This window comes from Eleutherodactylus coqui, chromosome 2 (assembly GCF_035609145.1).
Source record: "Eleutherodactylus coqui strain aEleCoq1 chromosome 2, aEleCoq1.hap1, whole genome shotgun sequence".
NCBI lineage: Eukaryota > Metazoa > Chordata > Amphibia > Anura > Eleutherodactylidae > Eleutherodactylus > Eleutherodactylus coqui.
In genome coordinates this window covers 64,085,216-64,112,526 of record NC_089838.1, presented here as the reverse complement: position 1 = coordinate 64,112,526, position 27,311 = coordinate 64,085,216, and the positions used below count along the sequence as shown (strand labels likewise).

The following is a 27,311-nucleotide window of genomic DNA, read 5'->3' as shown; positions in this document are numbered from 1 at the left end:
GGCTTCGGCCCACACTGCATGCCCCAGTCAGACTGGGGTTCTTTACAAGTGGACACATGTAGGTTTAACTCCCTGTGGACCCACTGCCTGGGTGGGTGCCAGGAAGCCACCGGCGGTACATAGAAATATCCCATTGCATTGCCCAACACAGCTGAGGTAGTAATGTCGTGCGTAATACAGGTGGGCTTCGGCCCACACTGCATGCCCCAGTCAGACGGGTTCTTTAGAAGTGTACAGAAGTATTAAAAACTCAGTGTGCACCTACAGCATGGGTGGCTCCCTGGAACCCACCGGCGGTACACAAAAATATCCCATTGCATTGCCCAACACAGCTGAGGTAGTAATGTCGTGCGTAATGCAGGTGGGCTTCGGCCCACACTGCATGCCCCAGTCAGACTGGGGTTCTTTACAAGTGGACACATGTAGGTTTAACTCCCTGTGGACCCACTGCCTGGGTGGGTGCCAGGAAGCCACCGGCGGTACATAGAAATATCCCATTGCATTGCCCAACACAGCTGAGGTAGTAATGTCGTGCGTAATACAGGTGGGCTTCGGCCCACACTGCATGCCCCAGTCAGACGGGTTCTTTAGAAGTGTACAGAAGTATTAAAAACTCAGTGTGCACCTACAGCATGGGTGGCTCCCTGGAACCCACCGGCGGTACACAAAAATATCCCATTGCATTGCCCAACACAGCTGAGGTAACGTCAGCTGTAATGCAGGTGGGCTAAAAATTAATTTGATTACACTGTAGGCGAGGGCCCACAAAAATTGCTGTATCAACAGTACTAATGTACATCCCAAAAATTGGCCATGGCCAGCCAAGAGGGCAGGTGAAACCCATTAATCGCTTTGGTTAATGTGGCTTAAGTGGTAACTAGGCCTGGAGGCAGCCCAGTGTAACGAAAAATTGGTTCAAGTTAAAGTTCCAATGCTTTTAAGCGCATTGAAACTTATAAAAATTGTTCAGAAAAATTATTTGAGTGAGCCTTGTGGCCCTAAGAAAAATTGCCCGTTCAGCGTGATTACGTGAGGTTTCAGGAGGAGGAGCAGGAGGAGGAGGAGGAGGAATATTAGACACAGATTGATGAAGCAGAAATGTCCCCGTTTTGGATGGTGAGAGAGAACGTAGCTTCCATCCGCGGGTGCAGCCTACGTATTGCTTACGTATCGCTGCTGTCCGCTGGTGGAGAACAGAAGTCTGGCGAAATCCAGCCTTTGTTCATCTTGATGAGTGTTAGCCTGTCGGCACTGTCGGTTGACAAGCGGCTACGCTTATCTGTGATGATTCCCCCAGCCGCACTAAACACCCTCTCCGACAACACGCTAGCCGCAGGACAAGCAAGCACCTCAAGGGCATACAGGGCTAGTTCAGGCCACGTGTCCAGCTTCGACACCCAGTAGTTGTAGGGGGCAGAGGCGTCACCAAGGATGGTCGTGCGATCCGCTACGTACTCCCTCACCATCCTTTTGCAGTGCTCCCGCCGACTCAGCCGTGACTGGGGAGCGGTGACACAGTCTTGGTGGGGAGCCATAAAGCTGGCCAGGCCCTTAAAGACTGTTGCACTGCCTGGGATGTACATGCTGCTCGATCTACGCACATCCCCTGCAACATGGCCCTCGGAACTGCGCCTTCTGCCACTAGCGCTGTCGGCTGGGAATTTTACCATCAGCTTGTCCGCAAGGGTCCTGTGGTATAGCAACACTCTCGAACCCCTTTCCTCTTCGGGAATCAGAGTGGGCAGGTTCTCCTTATACCGTGGATCGAGCAGTGTGTACACCCAGTAATCCGTAGTGGCCAGAATGCGTGCAACGCGAGGGTCACGAGAAAGGCATCCTAACATGAAGTCAGCCATGTGTGCCAGGGTACCTGTACGCAACACATGGCTGTCTTCACTAGGAAGATCACTTTCAGGATCCTCCTCCTCCTCCTCCTCCTCAGGCCATACACGCTGAAAGGATGACAGGCAATCAGCCGGTGTACCGTCAGCAGCGGGCCAAGCTGTCTCTTCCCCCTCCTCCTCATCCTCCTCATGCTCCTCCTCCTCCTCCTGTACGCGCTGAGAAATAGACAGGAGGGTGCCCTGACTATCCAGCGGCATACTGTCTTCCCCCGCCCCCGTTTCCGAGCGCAAAGCAGCTGCCTTTATGGTTTGCAGGGAATTTCTCAAGATGCATAGCAGAGGAATGGTGACGCTAATGATTGTAGCATCGCCGCTCACCACCTGGGTAGACTCCTCAAAATTACCAAGGACATGGCAGATGTCTGCCAACCAGGCCCACTCTTCTGAAAGGAATTGAGGAGGCTGACTCCCACTGCGCCGCCCATGTTGGAGTTGGTATTCGACTATAGCTCTACGCTGTTCATAGAGCCTGGCCAACATGTGGAGCGTAGAGTTCCACCGTGTGGGCACGTCGCACAGCAGTCGGTGCACTGGCAGCTTAAAGTGATGTTGCAGGGTGCGCAGGGTGGCAGCGTCCGTGTGGGACTTGCGGAAATGTGCGCAGAGCCGGCGCGCCTTTACGAGCAGGTCTGACAAGCGTGGGTAGCTTTTCAGAAACCGCTGAACCACCAAATTAAAGACGTGGGCCAGGCATGGCACGTGCGTGAGGCTGCCGAGCTGCAGAGCCGCCACCAGGTTACGGCCGTTGTCACACACGACCATGCCCGGTTGGAGGCTCAGCGGCGCAAGCCAGCGGTCGGTCTGCTGTGTCAGACCCTGCAGCAGTTCGTGGGCCGTGTGCCTCTTATCGCCTAAGCTGAGTAGTTTCAGCACGGCCTGCTGACGCTTGCCCACCGCTGTGCTGCCACACCGCGCGACACCGACTGCTGGCGACATGCTGCTGCTAACACATCTTGATTGTGAGACAGAGGAGGAGGAGGAGGAGGAGGGTGCTTTAGTGGAGGAAGCATACACCTCCGCAGATACCACCACCGAGCTGGGGCCCGCAATTCTGGGGGTGGGTAGGACGTGAGCGGTCCCAGGCTCTGACTCTGTCCCAGCCTCCACTAAATTCACCCAATGTGCCGTCAGGGAGATGTAGTGGCCCTGCCCGCCTGTGCTTGTCCACGTGTCCGTAGTTAAGTGGACCGTGGCAGTAACCGCGTTGGTGAGGGCGCGCACAATGTTGCGGGAGACGTGGTCGTGCAGGGCTGGGACGGCACATCGGGAAAAGTAGTGGCGACTGGGAACTGAGTAGCGCGGGGCCGCCGCCTCCATGATACTTTTGAAGGACTCCGTTTCCACAACCCTATACGGCAGCATCTCAAGGCTGATGAATTTTGCGATGCGGACGGTTAACGTTTGAGCGTGCGGGTGCGTGGCGGCGTACTTGCGCTTGCGCTCGAACACTTGCGCAAGCGACGGCTGAACGGTGCGCTGAACTACACTGCTGGATGGGGCCGAGGACAGCGGAGATGAGGGTGTGGGTGCAGGCCATGAGGCGGTAGTGCCTGTGTCCTGAGAGGGGGGTTGCATCTCAGTGGCAGGTTGGGGCACAGGGGGAGAGGCAGGGGTGCAAACCGGAGGCGGTGAACGGCCTTTGTCCCACCTTGCGGGGTGCTTGGCCATCATATGTCTGCGCATGGTGGTGGTGGTGAGGCTGTTGGTGTTGGCTCCCCGGCTGAGCTTTGCGCGACAAAGGTTGCACACCACTGTTCGTCGGTCGTCAGGCGTCTCTGTGAAAAACTGCCAGACCTTAGAGCACCTCGGCCTCCGCAGGGTGGCATGGCGCGAGGGGGCGCTTTGGGAAACACTTGGTGGATTATTCGGTCTGGCCCTGCCTCTACCCCTGGCCACTGCACTGCCTCTTGCAACCTGCCCTGCTGATGCCCTTGACTCCCCCTCTGAAGACCTGTCCTCCTGAGTAAGCGTTGCACACCAGGTGGGGTCAGTCACCTCATCGTCCTGCTGCTCTTCCTCCGAATCCTCTGTGCGCTGCTCCCTGGGACTTACTGCCCTTACTACTACCTCACTGCAAGACAACTGTGTCTGATCGTCATCGTCCTCCTCACCCACAGAAAGTTGTTGAGACAGTTGGCGGAAGTCCCCAGCCTCTTCCCCCGGACCCCGGGAACTTTCGAATGGTTGGGCATCAGTGACGATAAACTCCTCTGGTGGGAGAGGAACCGCTGCTGCCCAATCTAAGCAGGGGCCCGAGAACAGTTCCTGGGAGTGTTCCCGCTCCTGAGCAGGTGTCATTGTAGTGGAGTGAGGAGGCTGGGAGGAAGGAGGAGCAGCAGACAGAGGATTCGGATTGGCAGCAGTGGACGGCGCAGAACTGCGGGTAGACGATAGGTTGCTCGAAGCACTTTCTGCCATCCAGGACAGGACCTGCTCACACTGCTCATTTTCTAATAACCGTCTCCCGCGTGGACCCATTAATTGGGTGATGAATGTGGGGACGCCAGAAACGTGCCTCTCTCCTAATCGCGCAGCAGTCGGCTGCGACACACCTGGATCAGGAGCTTGGCCTGTGCCCACACCCTGACTTGGCCCTCCGCGTCCTCGGCCGCGTCCACGTCCTCTAGGCCTACCCCTACCCCTCAGCATGCTGTATTACCAGTGATTTGATTTCACAGGCAGGAAATAAATTGGCGCAAGACTGCAGGCCAAATATAATTTTTGCCCTTTTTGGAAAACGAAAGGCCCCACTGCCTCTAGTGAATGAATTATCTAAGTTTAATAACTGTGCTGTGTCCCTGCTTATGTGTCACAGAACGTGAGGGTAGCAGAGTTATTAACTGTGGCAGAGCAGGTATTTTTTTTCCCAATTAAGGAAAGCAAATGGCGAACCCAGCAGTAAAGCGTAGCTGGGTGCGTATGATTTAGCAATGTTTTTCACGCAGCTCACACGTCTCCACAGGCGTAAGGACGGACACAGGCTGGACAAATAGATTTGTTTTCAGTTTTTTCCCACCAACAGGCAGCACTGCGTATATTCAATGAACCTGAGAAGTTTAATAACTGTGCTGTGTCCCTGCTTATGTGTCACAGAACGTGAGGGTAGCAGAGTTATTAACTGTGGCAGAGCAAGTATTTTTTTTCCCAATTAAGGAAAGCAAATGGCGAACCCAGCAGTAAAGCGTAGCTGGGTGCGTATGATTTAGCAATGTTTTTCACGCAGCTCACACGTCTCCACAGGCGTAAGGACGGACAGAGGCTGGACAAATAGATTTGTTTTCAGTTTTTTCCCACCAACAGGCAGCACTGCGTATATTCAATGAACCTGAGAAGTTTAATAACTGTGCTGTGTCCCTGCTTATGTGTCACAGAACGTGAGGGTAGCAGAGTTATTATAACTCTTGGAGAGCAAGTATTTTTTTTCCCAATTAAGGAAAGCAAATGGCGAACCCAGCAGTAAAGCGTAGCTGGCTGCGTATGATTTAGCAATGTTTTTCACGCAGCTCACACGTCTCCACAGGCGTAAGGACGGACAGAGGCTGGACAAATAGATTTGTTTTCAGTTTTTTCCCACCAACAGGCAGCACTGCGTATATTCAATGAACCTGAGAAGTTTAATAACTGTGCTGTGTCCCTGCTTATGTGTCACAGAACGTGAGGGTAGCAGAGTTATTATAACTCTTGGAGAGCAGGTATTTTTTTTCCCAATTAAGGAAAGCAAATGGCGAACCCAGCAGTAAAGCGTAGCTGGCTGCGTATGATTTAGCAATGTTTTTCACGCAGCTCACACGTGTCCACCGCCCGTAAGGACGGACAGAGGCTGGACAAATAGATTTGTTTTCAGTTTTTTCCCACCAACAGGCAGCACTGCGTATATTCTATGAATAATAACTGTGTTGTGGCCCTGCCTATACAATTCTTTCCCTGCAGTATCAATGGAGGGTGGAATGCTCTGCAGAGGCGATTTTGAGAAGCCCAAAAAAAATGCAGCACAGCTAACAGCAGCCTGGACAGTACTGCACACGGATAAATATGGCCCTAGAAAGGACCGTTGAGGTTCTTGAAGGCTACACTCACTCCTAACACTCTCCCTGCCTATGCAGCACTTCTGTCCCTAATGCCAGGTGCAACGCTCTGCAGAGCCGATTTTGAGAAGAAAAAAAAATCCCACTGCTAACAGCAGCCAACACACAGCTATCAGTGGCCCTAATAAGGACCTTTGGGGGTCTTGAAGCCTACACTAACTACCAATTCTTTCCCTACAGCAGCTCCGGTACAAACAGCACTGTCCCTCATCTAACTCACACCGCATCTGAGGCGAGCCGCGGGAGGGGCCGACTTTTATATTAGGCGAACACCTGATCTCGCCAGCCACTCACAGCAGGGGGGTGGTATAGGGCTTAAACGTTGCAGGGGGAAGTTGTAATGCCTTCCCTGTCTTTCAATTGGCCAGAAAAGCGCGCTAACGTCTCAGGGAAGGAAGTGAAAGTAACCAGAACACCGCATGGTGTTCGTCACGAATAACGAACATCCCGAACACCCTAATATTCGCACGAATATCAAGCTCGGACGAACGCGTTCGCTCATCTCTAATTTTTAACATTAGAAAGTCCTATTGACTTTTGTGGTAAAAAAATGCGTGATTACTCTAACAAAAAATAGCAATATCACTAAAAAATCACAGGAACAAAGATGTGATTTTTCTCGTGGCAAAATTGCTGTCATCTATGTGAAAGAGGCCTAAGGCTAACTTCATACAGGCAAGTGCAATATCTGGCCACCAACATGAGATTTCCCACGCAGATGTGAGGTGTTTGTATATCAAAACCGCCATGAATCACTTTGAGGAATTAGCTATCCTCCAAGCGCGGATGACAGCCGCAGCTGAGAATGGTGGAGTGTCTCCCACTGCTTTCATTGGGGAGACCTCGCATCGGACTAGCATTCACTTTGCACACGGTGCAATGCTGCCACCGGCCCCATTAAAAACAATGGGCGATGCGATGGGGCACCTAAAGATATCTGATGTGATGCGGGAAAAGATCACTCACGTGTATGACCCTATTCAAAAGAAAGAGGTTCAAATTTGTGCGAGATTTAGGCTGCCTGTCCACAGGCGAATTTTCATTGCATTCCCCACAGCGATAATCCGGTCATGGGGAACGCAGTGAACGCTTTCCATAGCGTTGCTATGGAGAGTGCAGCCCCCCTGTCCACAAGTGGAGAATCAAAACGATTCTCCGTTCGCGGGCGGCAATTCGAAGCATGCTGAGAATTGCCGCGATTCTCCGCAGTGAGCCTCAGGCTCAGTGCGGAGAACCATCAGCTCTCCCCTGCTCCCGGACGGCGGCGATCTGCCGCGGGATATCGCTACGCCCATGGACAGGCAGCCTTATACATCTCACAACACACAAATCTTGCCTGTGTAAAGCCGGCCGAACTCTTTCACACACTCCACTTTTTACTGCGATTAACGCAGCATCCGGAGCGCCGTGCTAACAGCGGTATAACACTACCATTGATTTCATTGGGGCTTTCCAGACATGCGTTTGAACACGGCGTTTCTAACGCTGTGATTTTCGAGCGCTGTCTGTTCTATTTTTGCCTGTTTTAGTGCTTTTTAACATACCTTATCACCCAGCACAATGATGGGGTGCGTTAAAAAGTTCTGTCAAATGCTGTGACATGCGTCCAAAATGCCGCCCAAAATCGTGGTAAAAATTCTGTGATTTAGAGCAGCGTTTTCTAAATGCACATGTGAGAGTAGCCTAAGAGTATATTTTCACAGACGATCTTATCGCTTGCATTTTGTGCGCTGGAAGTTGCACAGAAGTATAACCCATTATTTTCAATGTGTCTATTCACATGGATGATTTTTCTCTTGCAGTGAGATTGAAAAATCGCAGCATGTTCTATTTTTTTTTTTGCAAGTCTGCAGAAATCTCGCCCATTATTTCCAATGGGTGTTAAAAAAATGAGACAAAATCGCAAACACATTGCACTCCCATGTACATTCAAGTTTTATGTGCGTGGTATACGATTTTTACTTCTTCCTATGGAAAATACATCAGATTTTCATGTGTGTTAAAAACATGCGTGAAAATTGCATGTTCAGAGATGTATTACGCATTTCTAAAAAATTGAATTTTTGCAAGCGTGATATTGGTCTGTTTGAAGACTTCCATTGAAGGCGAACTCACCACCTCCCATGACAACCTGTTCCACTCACTGAGCAGAGTTGTAGCATGTAGCAGAGTTATTTCGATAAACCAGCCCCTTACACCTCGGACAGTGATTGATGTTCACTACAAATCCCAGCATGTCATTGGTCTGTTGAGTTTTTGATAGGACTAGAACTTCTAATATGCCCTGACATTTGCAGACCTCCTCCTGGGATCAGCACTGCTGAGTAAATACTGGCAGGGAAGCTGTGGTACCGCAGCCGGTATTCACTACTGTGGTGAGCAGCAGCCAACGCTTGTGTCAGCAGAGAGGGCTAGGTATGCCGCCTCTGGCACGCGTGCCATACGTTCGCCACCACTGGCCTAGATAATAGCTGATCAGCGGGATTCCCAGATGACAAACCCTTACCAGTCAACCATTGTTCACCTATCCTGAAGATAGGTCATCATTAGTTTACAACTGAACAACCTGTCTATAACTTTTTTTTTCAAAAATAACAGAAACAAAACTTTAAAGTTACTCCAATTTGGAGCTTTCATTGGCATTGGCTTGCATACCTGTATCAAATCTGTACATTGTGCTTATTGGCCCAGCTTCAGTCATCCCACCAAAGATATAGATGAAGTTCTCCCAGCAAACTGAAGAATGAGCTGCACAAGGTGGAGGCGGCTCTCCCTTTGTCCTCAGCTGCTCCCACGCCATTGTATCTAAAGAATAGATGCAATTTATACATAGAACTTGAAGAGTAGCGTTAATTTTACGACTAAATCTGACATAAACCCATTTAACATTACTGCCCATCCAATGGCTAATCTATAATAGCATTAATCATACGCAGTCATTTTACCTGTGTCAATGCAGAACAGGTCACTAAAAAATGAGCTGCCTGCCATCCCACCATGAATGAATAGCTTGGAGCCTACAGCTGTGATAGTATGTCCATGACGTGGCTTAGGGGGATCACCGGATGTCACAGGCTGCATCCATGTCAAGCTGACTACGAAGAGAACAAAATGTGCAATAAAACATGTATCTTAAGATGAAGTTCATATTTAGGTCTCCTTATGTGAAAAGAAAGCAATATAACTTACCTGTATCAAACACATGGAGTTTGTTATCTGCGGCAGGTTCTGCACCTTTCTCTCCTCCTCCAAAAACATAAAACTTGTCCCCAATGGCGGAGGAGGATGTATGAAATGTCCTTGGGGAAGGGCAAAGTCCTTCTACATTTGGGTTCTTCCAAGATAAGCCTTCTGAGAAACAGAGAGGATAATACTCATGTCCACTGAAACACAGGTCATGAATATACTGGTGCGATATATTGGTTGCACTTTCGTGTCGTAAAACTCTGCTCCATTATGGCAAACAGACATGTTACTACAGCTTAGCTGTATCCTCTACTGTGTTTTGGTGACTAATGTATTGCTCCCCCATGCTTTGCACTTCATAACTGCTTGTATACATAGTCTGCTGTGTAGAAGCAGAGGCTCATGAGATTGTTAGGCCATAGGAAGATGACTAATTGCAGTAAAGAAAGGACGATTATAAAGTACAAATCAAGTGACGGAAGGAAAAAAAAGGCTTTGAATAGGATAAAATAAGTCTTTATTGAGCAACCAATGTATACTCAGTCAAAAAGAATCCCTTAGAAGCAGTTATAGAACTTTATATGTGTGATTGTAACATTGATACAAGTAAGTGATTAGAATACCCAAGCAAAAGGATCATATATTGTGGAAAACTGACCCCTTGAGAAGGTAGTCTATAGGACCCTGTTGTACCGCCTCTAGCTTGGATACAAGATGTGATACAGGTGGGCATGGAGGCTCTAGTACCCTGTTGTACCACCTCTAACTTGGATACAAGATGTGATACAGATGGGCATGTAGACTCTAGGACCCTATTGTACCGCCTCTAGCTTGGATACAAGATGTGATACAGGTGGGCATGGAGACTCTAGTACCCTGTTGTACCACCTCTAGCTTGGATACAAGATGTGATACAGGCAGGCATGATGGCTCTAGTACCCTGTTAAACTGCCTCTAGCTTGAATACCAGATGTGATAGGGGTGGGCATGGAGGCTCTAGTAATCTGTTGTACCGCCTCTAGCTTGGATACAAGGAGTGATACGGGCGGGCAGGGAGGCTTTAGTACCCTGTTGTACCGCCTCTAGCTTGGATACAAGATGTGATACAGGTGGGCATGGAGGCTCTAGTACCCTGTTGTACTGCCTCAAGCTTGGATACAAGGTGTGATACGAACGGGCATGGAGGCTCTAGTACCCTGTTGGGCGACCTCTAGCTTGGATACAAGATGTGATACAGGTGGGCATGGAGGCTCTAGTACCCTGTTGTACCGCCTCTAGCTTGGATACAAGATGTGATACAGGCGGGCATGGAGGCTCTAGTACCCTGCTGTACCACCTCTAGCTTGGATACAAGATGTGTAACAGTACAGATGTCAGCAGCACTCAATATATATTGCCGAATGAATCCCACGGCTGCAGTCTAGATGCAAAGCACAAGCGTGCATGCCAAAACTAGGACTGGATCCCCGTCCCAAAAAATTATGGAACAAAATGGAAGTCAGGCAGCACAGCAATAGATGAAAGAAAATCTTTATTTATCCTCCATAAATAGAGACCTAAAAGAGATAAGCAACATTTCAGCCCCCATAGGGGGGCTTTTTTCAAGCCTCCAAGTGCCAAGGAATTCACAGGATACAAGATTGGATACAAGATGTGATACAGGCAGGAATGGAGGCTCTAGCACCCTGTTGTACCACCTCTTGTTTGGATACAAGATGTGATACGGGTGGGCATGGAGGCTCTAGTACCCTGTTCTACCACCTCTAGCTTGGATACAAGATGTGATACAGGTGGGCATGGAGTACCCTGTTGGGCCGCCTCTAACTTTGTTACAAGATGTGATACGGCCGGGCATAGAGGTACACAGGTTCTGTATTGCATCCTGCAGCAGATCGATCCCCATTTACTGTAACTGAGCCTCTAGATCATGCAAACTCATAGGCTGTTGAGGTTGGGGTCCCAAATGGTCCCATACATGTTCTATTGGTAATAAATGTGGTGATGGTACAGGCCACGAAAGTGTGGCAATGTTGTGGAGGCATTCCTTTGTCACCATTGTGTGTACGGCCGAGTATGAACTTCATGGAAGATGCCTCTTGGAAACAGCCATTAAAGGAAATATGTGACAGCAGGATGTCCTGAACATATAGCCTAGCTGTTATTGTCCCTCGTACTCCTACTAGGGGTGACCGACTCGTATGCGATGGCTCCCCAGACCATCACACCAGCAGGGGGCAGTGTGCTACTCCACAGCAAAGGCGGGATTGAGGCGATCACCCATAGGTCTCCAGACACGAACAGGGCCATCGTCAGTGCCCAAACTAAACCGGGATTCAATGTTGAAGACAACTCAGTTCCACTCTGTAGCAGTCCAGTTTAATTGTTCATGACACCACTGCAAACAGAGGCGACAGTGGGTGTCAAAGTCAGTAGACGTAATGGGCACCGTGAGACCAAACGTCCTTCAGCGAAGTGCCCAAAAATGGTTCTGACAGACACAGGGTGTAACGAAGGTGCCATCTGTCCGTGGATGGTAGACAAATAAATAGTTTGAGCTGCCTGTGCTTGTCGGACGATCAGACGCATCCACTGGTCCCAACACCAAACAGTCTGGTCAAAATGGCCCAGGTGGTGGGTAGTTTATCGATATGACCATTTAGCTTTACACTTTCCACTAATGCACCCCCTCTCAAATTCTGGTAACTGGATGAAATATCTTTGATGGCGTCATACAGGTGTCTAGTGGTCAACAAGCTCTACACAAGCGGAAGAGGAGGTCACTACACACAAGGAGCCTCTGAGCCTTTTCATAGGACAAGGGTGGAACCACTTTTAGGACCACAGGTGGCAAGACCGTTCATGTAATCACACCATTACTCTACAGTTGGCATTTGGGTTGCATAAACCATGTGTTTGTTATCCTGAGCCGATTGTCTTGGCAGAACTGTACCAGGCGATCACCAGCTTCATTTCTTTCACCAAGCCCAAAACTTCTTGTGATGGTTGCTTCTGGCTGGCTGCCAACTTCGGAATTGAAGTCGCCCATAATGTAAATGATGTCCTTCTTTGGAGTTTTCTGGACGTCGGGCATAGACCAGTAAGATGGAGATGTTCACTGGCTTACCATGTATCCTGATAGCAATGATACAGTCTCTGATTGTTTTTTAACTTTCTACTGCCTTTGAGGTCTGCTAGTTTGTAATAAAGGTTACTCCATTCCTCTGATTTCCTCGTGTCCGGCATAGTGCAATGTGAAGTCATCGGACTGAAAATATCCATTAACTGTCCAGTGCAACTCGCTAATTCCTAGAATATAAAAAATGTCAATTCTCGTCAGAAAACCGTGACTACTTGTACTCAGACCTTGTTCTTCCCCAGTCGCATTTAGAGAATCCTTTGGTGTTAGGCTGCTTGTTCACGGCTGCTGCTAGCGTTGATGTTTTCTTGACAATTGCCGAGCTGAATCTTTGACAATAAACAGGCTTTCAGATTTTCTCCATGGCTCTGTAGAAGTTAAATACTATAAAACACATCTCCTTACATCCAGTTTATGGAAGGAGGTAATTGCTCCCAGGAAAACTATTTTAGACCAATTTCACGAGATAGCTGGGATAACAGCTTGTTTTAGGCAAAATGAAAGTTCCGGTATTTTGAAATCCAACATGCTTGATCCTTGTTTCTTCTGATGTCTATTGTTGAGGACACTTGGCATGCCAATATACACATAAGATTGTCAGTGGATGCTGTCAAAATGGGCAAAGTCCACCAACATTTACATTAATGCATGGACAGCTACAAGAACATTAAAGGGGTTTTCCAAAAATCGACTTCTATGAGCTTTCCATAGGGTAGGTAATTAGTTTAATTGGTGAGAGTTTCACTGCTGAGCTCCCCACTGATCTAGAAAAAAGTGGACCCATGTCCCCCTCATTGCAGGACCACTGGATGTCCAGCAGTGAGGAGGAGACTGATTGGAATGGTGGATGAGCATGCAAGGTACCGCTCTATTCATCTTCATTGGGAGTCCCATAGGTTTCCAAGCACTTGTACTTGTCTATTTCCATTAGATCCATTAGATGTATGACTGCCGTATTATTCAGTCTCTAAGTCCCTATAGATTGGTGCAGCGAGCCCACAGTGCTAAGAAGAGGTGGATAGGGACCCCTTGTTCTTGGGTTCGGTGGGGTTTTCAGAGGTGAAACCTCACCAATCAAACTTTTTATCACCTCTCCTGTGGATAAGTGATAAAAGTAAATACGGGTACAACCCCTGCAAAGAGGTACAAACCTTCAAGTGCAAAAGCAATATTCCAAGATACCTTGGAAGGAAATGAGAGTATGATATGTTTTACATTGTATTTAATACTAATAGGTAACATAAGAACATACATGAATATACAGTATACATACAAAAACATACAAATAAGATAACTGGGCTTATTACTTGAATACTGTTTCTGTTCTCTGCCTGTTCAGCTCCACCAAACACCCAAATTCTAGTAGGATCACTGAAATATGTAAAGCACGCGTGTTCGTAGCGCGGTAACAGATCCTTCCAATCAGGGTTAATCCATTCATAAGTGTCTAAACGTAAAAGGGTAGGCAAGTATTGATCAATATACAGCAAGCAGTAAGATATGATATTATATTGCAAGAATATATTTTGATGGATTTTATGTAAAACAAAAGTTTTGGAAAATCCCCTTAAAAAATAAATAACTGTATATATATAATTTTTTTTTTTAAGGGGTTTTCTGAGATCTCTGTTTTACATAAAATTAAGCTCCCCCTACCATAAAATAACAAAAAGGCTTATACTCCTCACTCTCGTTGTGTACCGTGCTGCCGCATGGTTCTGCTCCTGGTGTTTACAAGCAGCAGTCCCGCCCAGTTTCTGAAACGTCACAGAAGCTGCAGCCAATAACAGAGCTCAGCACTTAATCGCTGAGCTCTGTCATTGGCTGTAGGCCTATGACATCCAGTCAGCAGGCTGAGGAAGCCTGTAAACGTGACGTCAGAGGGGAGATCCAGAGGAAGTCGTGGGACACACTGGACAGAGGAGAGTATATGGCTTTTTATCGTTTTATAGCAGGGTGAGCTGAATTTTATGTAAAACAAAGAATTTGAATCCCCCCTTTAATCTAAATAAAACTGCTGCTATTCAGTTTGGATGTGGAAACTGATGTGAGCCCACGATGGATCCACACAATATCCCTGAGAGAAGATGGAAACTAACTCAGTGCAGGAAGTGTTGAGATGGGGATATGGATCTGAAGAACTGCAATGATCAGACCTGTAACTTAAAGGTCTGTCCATAACACAAGTACTCTAACTTACAATTACACTTTATTTGGACTACAGTCTCTCACCCCCGTTATACCCCAGGGTCACGTGACTAAGTGTATGGCGTTCAATGGCTGTACCAAGACGCCCATCTTCTGATCGTGTGAGTGCACACAGCCTATATGAAGTGTTGAGTGTTTGAAGAAAAAAAAAATGTTATGTCGTTTCAATTAATGCTAATTGTGAACAGTAGCTCTAAAAACCTTCAGTGACAGAAGGAGTTATGTCCTGGAAGAAGTTGGGTTAAGCAAAACTTGAGTCGGGTGGAGGTGATTGCCATACAAAGACTTGCCCTTTTCATTGCATGCTGATTTCATGCCAATGTTTGTGAGTAGTATAAATTATTATTTTTTCCCTTCAAGATGTATAAACGGAACCGGTCACCAGGTTCATGTTGCCCGAACCACAGACAGCATGAACCCCGGACAGGTATGTGTATCATGCTTTGACACTTCACAATAAACATACTTTTAAGTTTGACTCGGAAGGGAGCTGGTGCCACCCCAGCCTCTCCTTGCCTGCATCACGTGGAGTGACAGCTCTCTACCTATACAGAAACAGGGAGAGAGCTGTCACTCTAGATGCTGCCAGTGCTGTACCACCTCTGACTTGGAGCGCCCCTCCGAGTCAAATTTCAAAGTATGCTCCACAATAAGACATAGGAAGGTGCACACTTGTCCTGTGGTTGGGACAGCATGAACCCGGTTACACATTCCCTTTAAGACATTAGCGCACAATATTTTGCTTGCATTACATAGTTGCAGTAAGCACTAGTTCAGGAGTTGTTGGTGCAGCCTTTGAAAGAAGATCTTGAACTCGAGGCTTGGCTGATCTACTGGGAACAAAGGAGGTTGTGGCTTCTAAACTAACACTCCATTCTGGAAGGGTAATCCCCAACTTATGAATAGCGATTAATTGAGAACCTGGACAGCTCAGGAGCCCCCAAGTAAAACAAACCCAGTGTGAGGGACTATTATTTTATATAAATGGAACTATATTTCCTTAAGGGACCAATAATCATTTGCTTTACCTAGATTTATAATGTGTGCATCAGAGTAGCAGCGGCTTGGATCTGCCCCTCCAACAATGACCACTTTTCCCTTTCCTTGGGTATCTGGGTCAGGAACATAAAGACATGTGTGACCAACCCGATGACTTGGGGCTTCTCCGCTGGGTGCGAAAGCGTACCTGTGAAGATATATCCAAAACAGAACAGAAAGTGTTTAATGCATCAAACAAACTAATTGAAAAGAACGATGATACATTTGTATAGTATCAGGTACGGATTACACTTAGCCATCAACAGTGTGATGTCTTATTACATGTCAGCCTATTTATATACTAATACCAACATAAAACCATTTTGCATTACATACTAGGTGTAATGGTATTCCCATTACATATAGTGTTAAAAGTTAGCAGGGTGCGAGGTGGACAACCCGGGCAGGATACAAATGATTTTTTTTTATCATGAAATCCTAAGATTGGGTTCACACGGGGGCAGATCAGCAGCGGAATGTGGGCAGAGGAAAGGCTCTCCCGAAACCCACACCATTTGGTGCAGATTTTGAATTCGGTTTTTGTATTTCTGTGTGAAATTCACCTCCTCATTGAAAAGGTGAATTCCACAGCCGAAACAGCAATAAAATTGACATGCTGCAATTGAATTCCGCACCGCACGTCGATTTCCGCAGCTTGTGGATGAGATTTTCAAATTCTCATTCACTTTGCTGCTGTTAACACTGCGGAATTTCTGTGCGAAGGGTCCACACATAAATTATTTGGCAAATCAGCCCCGTCTAGACTGCCCCTTAGTTTGTGAGCAGGAAAGAAGGGATTTTGGATCTTATGCAGCCCACTCTGAGAGCAGCATTTATACTCAGTGGGGTCTGCCAGTGAGGTGCGTGCATGGTCTGATGGTCTGACAATCTGACTCTTTTCAGACCGCCGTCCGAGCATTTATGCCAAGTCTGTGGAATTATTGGACATGGTGCCGTGTGCCAGCGTGGGGGCACGGCATGAATTGTATTTAGGGTGGATGGTGACATATCTCAATATCTCTGCTAGGAGTGGTGAGAAGAAGCGGGTGCGGTGTCAGCGGGATGGAAAAGGCACAAAATACATTTATATCTATGAAAAAACCTGGAAAAGCTTCTATTTGCCATCTATAAGGGCATGTTCACATCGGGCGGATTACCTGTGGATTGTCCGTAGCAGAACCGTAACTGAAAGTCTGCATCAAAATCCGCACCGACGTCGATTTCTGCAGGGATTTTGTGTAGATTTTCTGACACATCTTGTGTGCCAACATGTGACCTTTTTGTTGTCTGAAAGGGCCATTTACACGGGACAATTATTGGTCAAAATTCATTCAAACGAATAAAATTGAGTGATAATTGTCTCGTGTAAATGCCAAAAAATTGTTTACTATTCTTTCAATTCTCATTAATCGCTGACTTTTCAGCTATTAGGGTCAGGGAGTGTACTGTATATTAGGTTAAAAAACTTATGAAAAAAAAACTGCAGTAGAGCGTATGATGACATCACAATTCACATGATTTCACAGGGTACATGACATCATAGAGAGTACATGACATCATAATTGGTGCAGAATGTGAAAGTTCTAAACCAGAACCATCTGGTGTCACTTCAGCAGGACAGCCTGACGAGGACGGAGCCAGGTATGTAGCCGGGGTCGGAGCCAGCCGGGACGCATGAAGCCGGGGCCGGAGCCAGCCAGGACGCGTGAAGCCAGGGCTGAAGCCAGGACGCATGAAGCCGGGGCCGGAGCCAGGACGTGTGAAGCCGGGAGCGGAGCAAGGATGCGTGAAGCCGGGGCCGGAGCCAGGACGCGTGAAGCCGGGGCCGGAGCCAGGACGCGTGAAGCCGGGGCCGAAGCCAGGACGCGTGAAGCCAGGGCCGGAGCCAGCCGTGACGCGTGCAGCTGGGGCCGGAGCCAGCCAGGATGCGTGAAGCCGGGGCTGGAGCCAGGACACGTGAAGCCAGGGCCGGAGCCAGGACGCGTGAAACCGGGGCTGGAGCCAGGACGCGTGAAGACAGGGCCAGAGCCAGGACGAGTGATGTCGGGGTCGGAGACAGGACGCGTGAAGCCGGGGCCGGAGCCAGGACACGTGAAGCCGGGGCTGGAGCGAGGTCGCATGAAGTCGGAGCGAGGTCGCGTGAAGTCGGGGCCGGAGCCGGAGCGAGGTCGCCTGAAGCAGGGGCCAGAGCGAGGTCGGCTACAATCATATATACAGCAATATGCAGCAGGACAGATTAGATCCAGGGTGATAGCTGATCGCCACATATGGGGTCAGGAAGGAATTTTTTGCGCCCCTGAGGTAGAACTCTCCGGGGGGTTTTTTGCCTTCCTCTGGATCTTTGGATCCGGCGGCTCTCATCTTAGGACATTGATGGACTGGTGAGAAGGACCACAGCAAGTTCTGTGGTCTTCACCAGTCCTAACCTGAGAGTCACTGTGATCATTGTGTAATTTATTAAAGGGCCGGTAATATTTCATTACAATGTTGCTTATTGCTCTTCTAATAAAAGAAAATTCTATTCACCTACATCGTGGTGTTTGTCTTTTATCTGAGTTTTTTCTTGCACAGTGGCCATCATGGGAGTGATCGCTGCAGCCTAATATTCCAGAAGTAGTCTTATCTTACATATAATATAGTGTATCATCTCCCAAAGACACGGAGACAGCTGCTGCAGGGCAGGAACTATAGGGGCTCCATATAGAGAGCAGAGAACCTATAACTCCACCTACAGCGAGGTCATCATGTCAGCTCCTACCTCCAGTTATAAGTGTTATGGGGTTCAGTCTCTGATGGGGGCGCTAACATTGTCTGTATCCTCGCGTCTACACAACAGACTACCTGAAAAAGGCTGAAGACTAACAAGAAGAGTAACTGAGTACAGAAGACACACAGGGTCTCGTATAAAAAATAGGAGACAGACTAAAGAGGTGTCATTCACAGGGATGCAAAAAGTGGTCATAGTAACCCAATATAACATGGAAGGGAGCGCCACTACACAATGACCGATATCAGCAAGTAATGGCCACATTTACTAAGGACGCTTTACACAGAACGATTATGGCTCAGTGTAAACACAGCCAACGAATGAACAATATATGATAATTCATTCACTTATTCATTCGTCATTTTATACAAGCATAAAAATCATTGTTTGCATCTTCGCTAGACGTTCGGTTTAGGCCTTATTTACACGAGCTACAAAAACACATGTATGTGAAGCTGATGGTTTCCAATGGATTCATTCACATGAGAGACGTTTTGTAGCCTGAAAGAACCCATAGGAAACCATCAGCTTCACATACATGTGTTTTTTGTAGCGCTACAAAGTCGTGCGGTTTTGTAGCCCGTGTAAATAAGGCCTTAAACAGCGGTTGTTCCATTGTTCTCATTCACTGATGCAGCGAACTGAATGAATGAACTATTCTGCCTAAAAAAAATAAATAAAACTTATCTTTGTGTTTAAACTGACGGCCGAGCGAACAAGCAAAATGTAAAAACACCCAAAGACGGGTATATTTTATGCTATTCTACAGCAAGAGGGTAGCTGGGGCGATTTGCGCACGTCTCTTAATAAATCTGCCGTATTTGGTCGTCTGTTTCTGTATTTTTCAGAGGGTTACACCCATAATTGTAAATCCTCATAAGTAATTAGCGTTCACATTACGAGGCGAGGTGCACAATGCCGGATGTTGTATATATCTGGCATATAATGTGTCCGTCTCATCCAATACTATGTAGTGTGTCTGCGACTATTGCAGGGTGCAGTCTGTCTTTCTCCAGCTGTCGTAAGAGGCGGCCGAGCAGCGCTCAACCTCATCTATATCACCAGTAAAACAGTTCTTTGGATGCTCCTCTCACCAGCTGTAGTAAGAGGCAGCCGGAGCAGCGCTCAGTCTCATCCATGTCACTAGTCACACCGCTCTTTGGATGCTCCTCTCACCAGCTTGTTACGTTCCTGCAAGTCGTATGAACAGCAACCTACATGAACACAATTTCTAGCCGGCTGAGCGATGAGTGGAAAGGGAATATATGAACCAACACCGTACACACCAAAACATAAACCGGAAGTCCAAGCGGCAACAATAGCCATCAAAATACTTACCAAACATAGTAATACACAAACAGAAGGTAATGGGGAGAAATACGAGGTATTGGTTTGTATTTTGGCCAAAACACGTAAGCTTACAAGCCCACGTCAAGGGTCCTCGTTGTTAGAGTAAGAACTCCCAAGACAAGGCAACTAAACCACAGCATGGGAACCCTGCCTACAAACGGGGCAATAGTCCCAATAAGGACGGCTCCACATTGGAACCTAGGGAAACCTGGCTCAGCCTAGATGGTAACAGGCAGGAACACCACACAAGAACGTAACACAAAAAATGTCTGCAGACATACAGATGCAGGTGAATTCAAACATCGGACATCATTCACATAATGCGCCTGCACACCTGCAGATGGACAGACAAGACAAGGCCCTAGCGTCCACCTACCAACGGACAGAGGGGAATGAACTGGACATGTTTTGGGTGTACGCCCACCAACGGACAGGCAGGACAAACAAACAAACATGGAACAGGCGTCCAACCACTAATGAATGGGTGGATCAGACAGGATGATGTTTAGACAAGGGACATCAGACAAAAACCGAACAAAACCGCATGCATGCAGATCAGAAACCAGACTCCCATGGTGATTGGCTGGAGCAATCCACACACACAGCAAACGAATCATCCACACCTTCATAGTACTACAGGTCCCAGGAGCACAATATGACACAGCTGCTATGTATCACCAGAGTCCCTAGGATTCTTTCTGTAGTGGTTACATCTTCTACCAATGCTGTGTTACATCCTGTATTACAGTGGTCCCCAAGCTTTTTGGCACCAGGGACCGGCTTCAAGCAAGAACATTTTTACAAGGCCCGGCAGCGCTGGGCAGGACATGGGCGGGGCTTTGGTTCTATGGGGCGGGGTTATGAAGTGGGTTGGAGTTTAGTGCATACGTATTCAATTATGACATTTAGAATGTCCTGGCAGTACACACATAGGGCAGTATAATATATCCCCCCCCCCGCCTGGCAGCACACACATAGGGCAGTATATAATCTATTTCCCCTCCCCCCCAGCACACACATAGAGCACCATATAATTTATCTCCCCCCCAGCACACACATAGGGCAGCATATAATTTATCTCCTCCCCCAGTAAAACAGCCCTCCCCAGTAATAAGCAGCCCCCCCTAGTAATTAGCAGCCCCCCCCCCACCAGTAATAAGCAGCCCCCACCCCTCAATAATAGGCAGCCCCCCAGTAATAACCAGCCCAACCCCCCAGTAATTAGCAGCCCCCCCCCAGTAAAAAGCAGCCCCCCAGTAATAAGCAGCCCCCCCCAGTAATAAGCAGCCCCACCCCAGTAATAAGCAGCCCCACCCCCCCAGTAATAAGCAGCCCCCCAGTAATAAGCAGCCCCCCAGTAGTAAGCAGCCCCCCAGTAGTAAGCAGCCCCCCCAGTATTAAGCAGCCCCCCGAGTAACAGGCAGCCCCCGCAGTAGTAAGCAGCCCCCCTAGTAGTAAGCATCCCCCCCCCACAGTAGTAAGCAGCTCCCCCCAGTAGTAAGCAGCCCCCCCCCCCAGTTCTAAGCAGCTTCCCCCAGTAACAGGCACCCCCCCCAGTAGTAAGCAGCCCCCCCCCCCAGTTCTAAGCAGCCGCCGCCAGTAGTAAGCAGCCCCCCGAGTAACAGGCAGCCCCCCCAGTAGTAAGCAGCCCCCCTAGTAGTAAGCAGCCCCCCCCCCCACAGTAGTAAGCAGCCCCCCCAGTTCTAAGCAGCCGCCCCCAGTAACAGGCAGCCCCCCCAGTAGTAAGCAGCCCCCCAGTTCTAAGCAGCTGCCGCCAGTAGTAAGCAGCCCTCCCAGTAGTAAGCAGCCCCCCCCAGTTCTAAGCAGCTGCCCCCAGTAACAGGCAGCCCCCCAGTAGTAAGCAGCCCCCCAGTTCTAAGCAGCCGCCGCCAGTAGTAAGCTGCCCCCCCAGTAGTAAGCAGCCCCCCCCAGTTACAGGCAGCCCCCACCCCTCAGTTATAGGCAGTCCCCCCAGTAGTAAGCAGCCCCCCCCCCAGAAATAAACAGCCCCCCCAACCCATATACTTACCTCCTCCCTGCTGTCAGCGTCGCTCTCTCTCTGCTTGCCCTGACGTCAGTGTGCAGCCCGGCGCGCTTCCTCCCCGAGTCCTCTCCTGTGGAACTAATCAGCAGGGGACTCAGGGAGGAGGATCCTTGCTGCACACAGACCTCAGTGTGCGCCGGGATCAGCGCGATTACCAGCGGGGAGCTGCGGCGCCCCTGCTGATAATCGCTTCAGTGGTGAGTGGCGTCGGCACGTCACGGGCCACATAACACGAGGCAGCGGGCTAGATTAGGCCCGCGAGCCTTGTTTTTAGAAGAAAAGTTCCGGCGGTGCCGTGGACCGACGCTAACCACCTAACGGCTCGGCCCCGGTCCGCGGACCGGTGGTTGGGGACCCCTGCTGTTTTTAATACTCCATAGCTGCACTCACTATTCTGCTGGTGGAGTCACTGTGGGTACTGGTGTATCTTGACGCCATTGGAAGCTGGGGATTTAACAGGCCTTCCATGGAGGAACGCCCCTGTCACGCCCTTATCTCCCGATTGGTGCAAGAATTCAAGGTCCTAGCAGCCTGTGTATTCCAGCCAATGCACGCCACTAGGAGCATGTCTTCCCAGCCGGCAGCCCCACGCTCTGTGTTTCAGCACAGAGGGGGTCGTCAGCAGGGACATCACAGTGCCGTGAAGCTCCTTCCCCGGCAGCACCCTATTCACCGCAGAGGGGGGCCTCAGCAGGGACACCGCAGCGCCGTAAAGCGCCTTTTCCGCCGGCGCTGCAGCACGGAGGCCAGACCGCCATGGGACACAAATTCATAGCCGGCGGCAGCAGGAGGAGGAGAACGGGGAGCCCATACAGCACGAAGGGGGGCAGTGACTCACTGCCAGCGCCGGCAGCCGCAGAGTTTCAGCAGAGGACAGCAAGGAGGCCACAAAACACACTGTGACAGCCGGCGATGGCAGAGTACCGCAGGTGTACGACAGCAGGGAGTCCATAGACAACGCGGGGGGACAGTCACTCACTGCCGCAGGGAGGCCAAAGCGGTGGGGAACCGTGTGCTGCGTGAGACTCGTCCGGTTTTTATTTGGTCAGAACATGGAGTGAAAAACCCCTCTAGTGTGTTGGAGGTCCAAGGTCAGCTTCACACGGACGAGATTCTCGTGTGAGATTTGTGCGTTTGCGAAACATACAGATATGAATGCTGCGATGTGGAAAAAAAACTGCAACATATACAGTTATTGGGCATGCCCTCGCATCGCCCATTCTTTTTAATAGGGCTGACAGCAGCATCGCACCTTGTGTTAGGTGCACACAAGTGCGATGCGAGGTCTCCCATTTGAAAAGAATGGGAGAAAACTCTGCGATCCTCTGCCTTGGGTGTCAGCCTCGCTGAAGGATCCATACTTTCCCGAAGTGATGCGAGGTGGATTTGATGCAAGAAACGTCTCACATCCACGGGGAAATTGCATGTTGGCGAGCGCAAGTCGAAAATGGCTTATTCTGTCTTTATCACCCTGGCATTATATATGTCAGTTTTTTACTTCACCTAGCGACGGCACGGAAAAAGCATGACTTTATCTGTACAGATGAAGAAAAACAAAGGTATGTGCGGACGCCACTGCTGGCAGTGCCGAATACTGCTGTGGGACTCCGACCGGCTTGTGTGCAGGCTGCCTAAAACTGACCTTGGTAAATGATGAAAACTAGCTACAGAACGTGAATGAAGCCTAAAAATGTGACATATGCTGTAATAAATCCCACCATAAACGGAAGCTGGTTGTTAAATTCAAGGCATAACTTACCAGAAACTAGACTAGACTAGCTAATCAAGCATTCAGTAGAATCCAATGTATATCTGTACAAACTTTTACCTTGGTGTGTATATATAGTTAGTGATGCCACATAGAATATCATCAGCTTCAAACCCTTACAGGTTGGATAACTTCAGGTTTTGTAAGGCTTGGGCTGCGTTGCTATCTATGGCTGTCCTATGTTTGCCAGCATCGAAATATGGTCATATTGCAACCCACAAGGTGACATGACACTTACCAGAACTATAAACCTGATGCACTTCCAGTAAGTGTTGCAATGAAACCACTTTCATTAAATGGTCAGGACTATGTCTCTGGCAGCCAAAGCCTAGTAGAAACTATAGCCTTACTGTAACGGCATGCTTTTTCAAAACTGCACTGCCTAAAGGGGTTTTCCTCAGGATAGTTCATCAACAGCTGATCTGTGGGGATGCTGCTGATCTTCTAGCCCGCTGTCAGTGCAGGAGGAGCCAGACGTATCATAGAATTACTCACATTGGTTTCAATGGGAACCAAGCCTTTCTCTTAATCATCATTGTCAGAGCTAGAAGTATATCTAGCCCTGCTGTGCTGACAGCAGACCAGAGGATCCCCACTGATCAACTATTGATAACCCTTCCAGAGAATAGGTCATCAACAGGAAAACCCATTTAAATTATCTGGCTGGCATGAACAATGTATTTGTGGTAACAAATCCATAAAGCAACATGTTTTGACCAACAATGGCATCCATAAAACTTGAAATTGTGTTTATTTCAAGGAGAGCCGTACTTGCAGTTACAAGCGCCGGCCACTACACAGAGATCTGCATGGAGGCTCCCGCTCCGACCTCAGTGTTATTGCGGTGCTGACAGCATGTGCCCGCTCAGCTGATCGGTTGAGGTCCCAAGCGATGGACCCAGCCAATCAACTATTGATGACCTTTCCTGATGATACATCGGTAGTATTCTCCCCAGAGAACTTTGAAGTCAGAGACTGACAGTCATGTCTACAAGAACCGCACATCATGTTCCCAGAAAATGCACCTTTTGCCCATGTGGCCGTAGGAGATTTACCTATTCATAGTGCCCATATAAACCAAAGCCCAGACTGAATCTGAGAATGTCTACAACTCTTGCAACAACTGCACCGTATGAATAAAAGGAAGGCAGCAGAAAGCTGAGTTTTTTTTGTTTTTTTTTAATGAAAATTCTCTTTTAGCCCTTTCCAATCCAGTGTTGGACCTCGTCTGACATAAATATTTCCCTGCACAAGTCCAATGTTGGAGGCAGTTCTGCATACGTCTGTTACAGTATACAGAACAGCCTCTGACATCAGAGCTACACAGGGAAATCCTAATGTCTGTTGAGGGCTGACACTGGATTAGAAATCCATGCTAATATTATAAATATGAAAGTAACTCTGTCTGTTACCTTTTTCACAGCTAAACCGTTGAAGAGATTTTGGTGAAATTTGACAGGGAGATGGCTTGCATCTTGAGGAAGGATATAGGCTACATTATATCCCCAAAATATATAGAGTTCTTTAAGAAGCGTGACAAGACAGATTTATTTGGTGATGTGCAGGTGCAGCTCCATCGCCGCGCTGTGGTGGAGGGAAGGAGGGTGCACATCATAAGCCATGCCTACACAAATGGGCAGATGTAGTTACCGCTCGTATGCGATTATTAAGCTAGCAGGGATACCCCGTGTTGCCCGGGATTAAAACTTGAACGAAAGGCACATTAGCATGGATTAAGATTTTAAAGAAAATCTGTGTTGCCCATAGCAACCAATCACAGCGCAGCATTCATGTTACCTCAGCAGTATAAGCAATACCAACCAATCACAGCGCAGCTTTTATTTTACCTCAGCAGTGTAAGAAATGGTTTCCTTTTGATATTCATATTTCCTATCCATTTTTTGGTTTTCTTTTAATATGCTGCGCAAATCAGATCTAGCGGAGCTCAAGTTGCGAAAATTACTAGAACCCAAGAATCTGAGGCAAGAAGGCATCAACAAGATGAAAGACAAGCTGCTCTTAGAGCAGTAGAGACCCCGGAGCAGGCTAAGGCCCGTCGGCCTTTAGATTATGAGTGAACATACTCTGCCGAGCTTGATGCTTATTCGAGTATTAGCGTACTCGATGGTGCTCGTTACGATAGAGAGAGAGAGAACCAAGAGAAAAAAAAAACTCGGGACACGGCATCCCACGTACAAAAATGCTCGAGTCTCCCATTGTAGTCAATGGGGTTTGTTACTCGAGTAGTGCTCTCGAATTTTACGAAAGACTCGACTCGAATAACGTGGACCCGAGCATTTGGGTGCTCGCTCATCTCTATGAGTGTCATGTGTCTCTTAGAGCTGCAGAGACATTAGAGCAGTCTGAGGTCCGACAAACCCTAGATGCCGACCGTCACGCATCTCTCAGAGCTAAAGATACATTGGAGCAATCTCAGGTCCACCGAACCCTAGATGGCAACCGTCACACGTCTCTCAGAGCTAGAGATACATTGGAGCAATCTCAGGTCCAGCGAACCCTAGATGCCGACCGTCACGCGTGTCTCAGAGCTAAAGATACATTGGAGCAATCTCAGGTCCACCGAACCCTAGATGGCGACCGTCATGTGTCTCTCAGAGCTAGAGATACATTGGAGCAATCTCAGGTCTGACGAACAATACATGTTGACCGTCACGCATCTCTCAGAGCTAGAGATCTATTGGAGCAGTCTCAGGTCCCCCGAACCCTAGATGCCGACCGTCATGTGTCTCTGTTAGAGCTACTGAAACCCTAGAGCACATTTGGGCACGTCAGATTTTAGATACTGAGCGTCGGAGACATTGGAGCAATCTCAGGCCACGTGGACCGCTGGGACTGATCTTAAGAATTGGCATTCAGAGATGCAAGGTGTTCGGTACACCGGTAGCTCAGTCAGGTGGTGCGCATGTGGCAAGTTTATCAGAAATAAAAGAGAATTCCGCAGAATTCCACATCACCTTACTGGGTGATTTAAATTATTATGAAATCTTTAATTGTTCTTCCATATATATATATAGCCAGACTCAGTGTTAATTAGTAGGAAAGTGAAACTGACATATATTGAACATTTTCATTAAAGACATCAGTTTGAGAACCAAGTGCTGCCTAGTAAATGCAATTATTTTTCCCATTGCAACGTTTGCTTGTGATGGCTGGACACTTTAAAAGAATGACAGGAGAACCTTAACATTTTTGCATTATGGTGCTGGAGAAGAATGCTATGGATCCCATGGACAGCGAGAATCACTAGCAAGGAAGTACTAGATCATGTCTGGCTGAAAATTTCCCTAGAGACCCCTTGATAGGTATACTACGCTCCAAAGGCCCACAGGGCCTCATATCCATGTTGTACTCCTATCTAGTCACATCAAAGACCTCACACAATACTCCCCCGGCCCTGCTAAAATGGAAAACTCTGATACCGTATTTGACAGACGACTCCTTTCAAGAACTACTAGCATCCCCTCTATTTGTTTCTCCTGTAGCTAATAAAAAAATGACTAGTAATTATTAGGAAATTATAGTACCAGTGTTTCTGGTGGCGCAATGCGCCACACAGCTTTGCTACATGGTACATGCACACACACAGCTCTGCTACATGGTACATGCATTATGATCCCCACACATCACACACACAGCAGCTTGATTACCACACAAGACAAACACAGCTTGGCTTCTCCCACAGCAGTAACATCAGCACAGGTCCTTCAGCCCACCGGATCTCTGTGGAGTTGGTAGGTCAGTGTGTTCTGTCAGGACTGCTGAGTTGAATCTGACATAATAGCGGTTTAGTTGTATTCTCATTTA

At 48.2% G+C, this 27,311-nt stretch overlaps 1 protein-coding gene across 1 annotated transcript; it reads right to left on the bottom strand.

The window, feature by feature from the left end:
• Positions 1 to 8,603: 8,603 nt before the first annotated feature.
• On the bottom strand, positions 8,604 to 23,144 carry LOC136609984 (rab9 effector protein with kelch motifs-like). The gene is made up of 7 exons (XM_066589258.1): positions 23,080 to 23,144; positions 15,548 to 15,705; positions 13,541 to 13,758; positions 12,300 to 12,481; positions 9,179 to 9,438; positions 8,935 to 9,084; positions 8,604 to 8,794 (listed from the first exon to the last, which is right to left on the bottom strand). The coding sequence occupies exons 1-7, from the start codon at positions 23,142 to 23,144 to the stop codon at positions 8,604 to 8,606; spliced, it is 1,224 nt and encodes a 407-aa protein (XP_066445355.1).
• Positions 23,145 to 27,311: the final 4,167 nt, after the last annotated feature.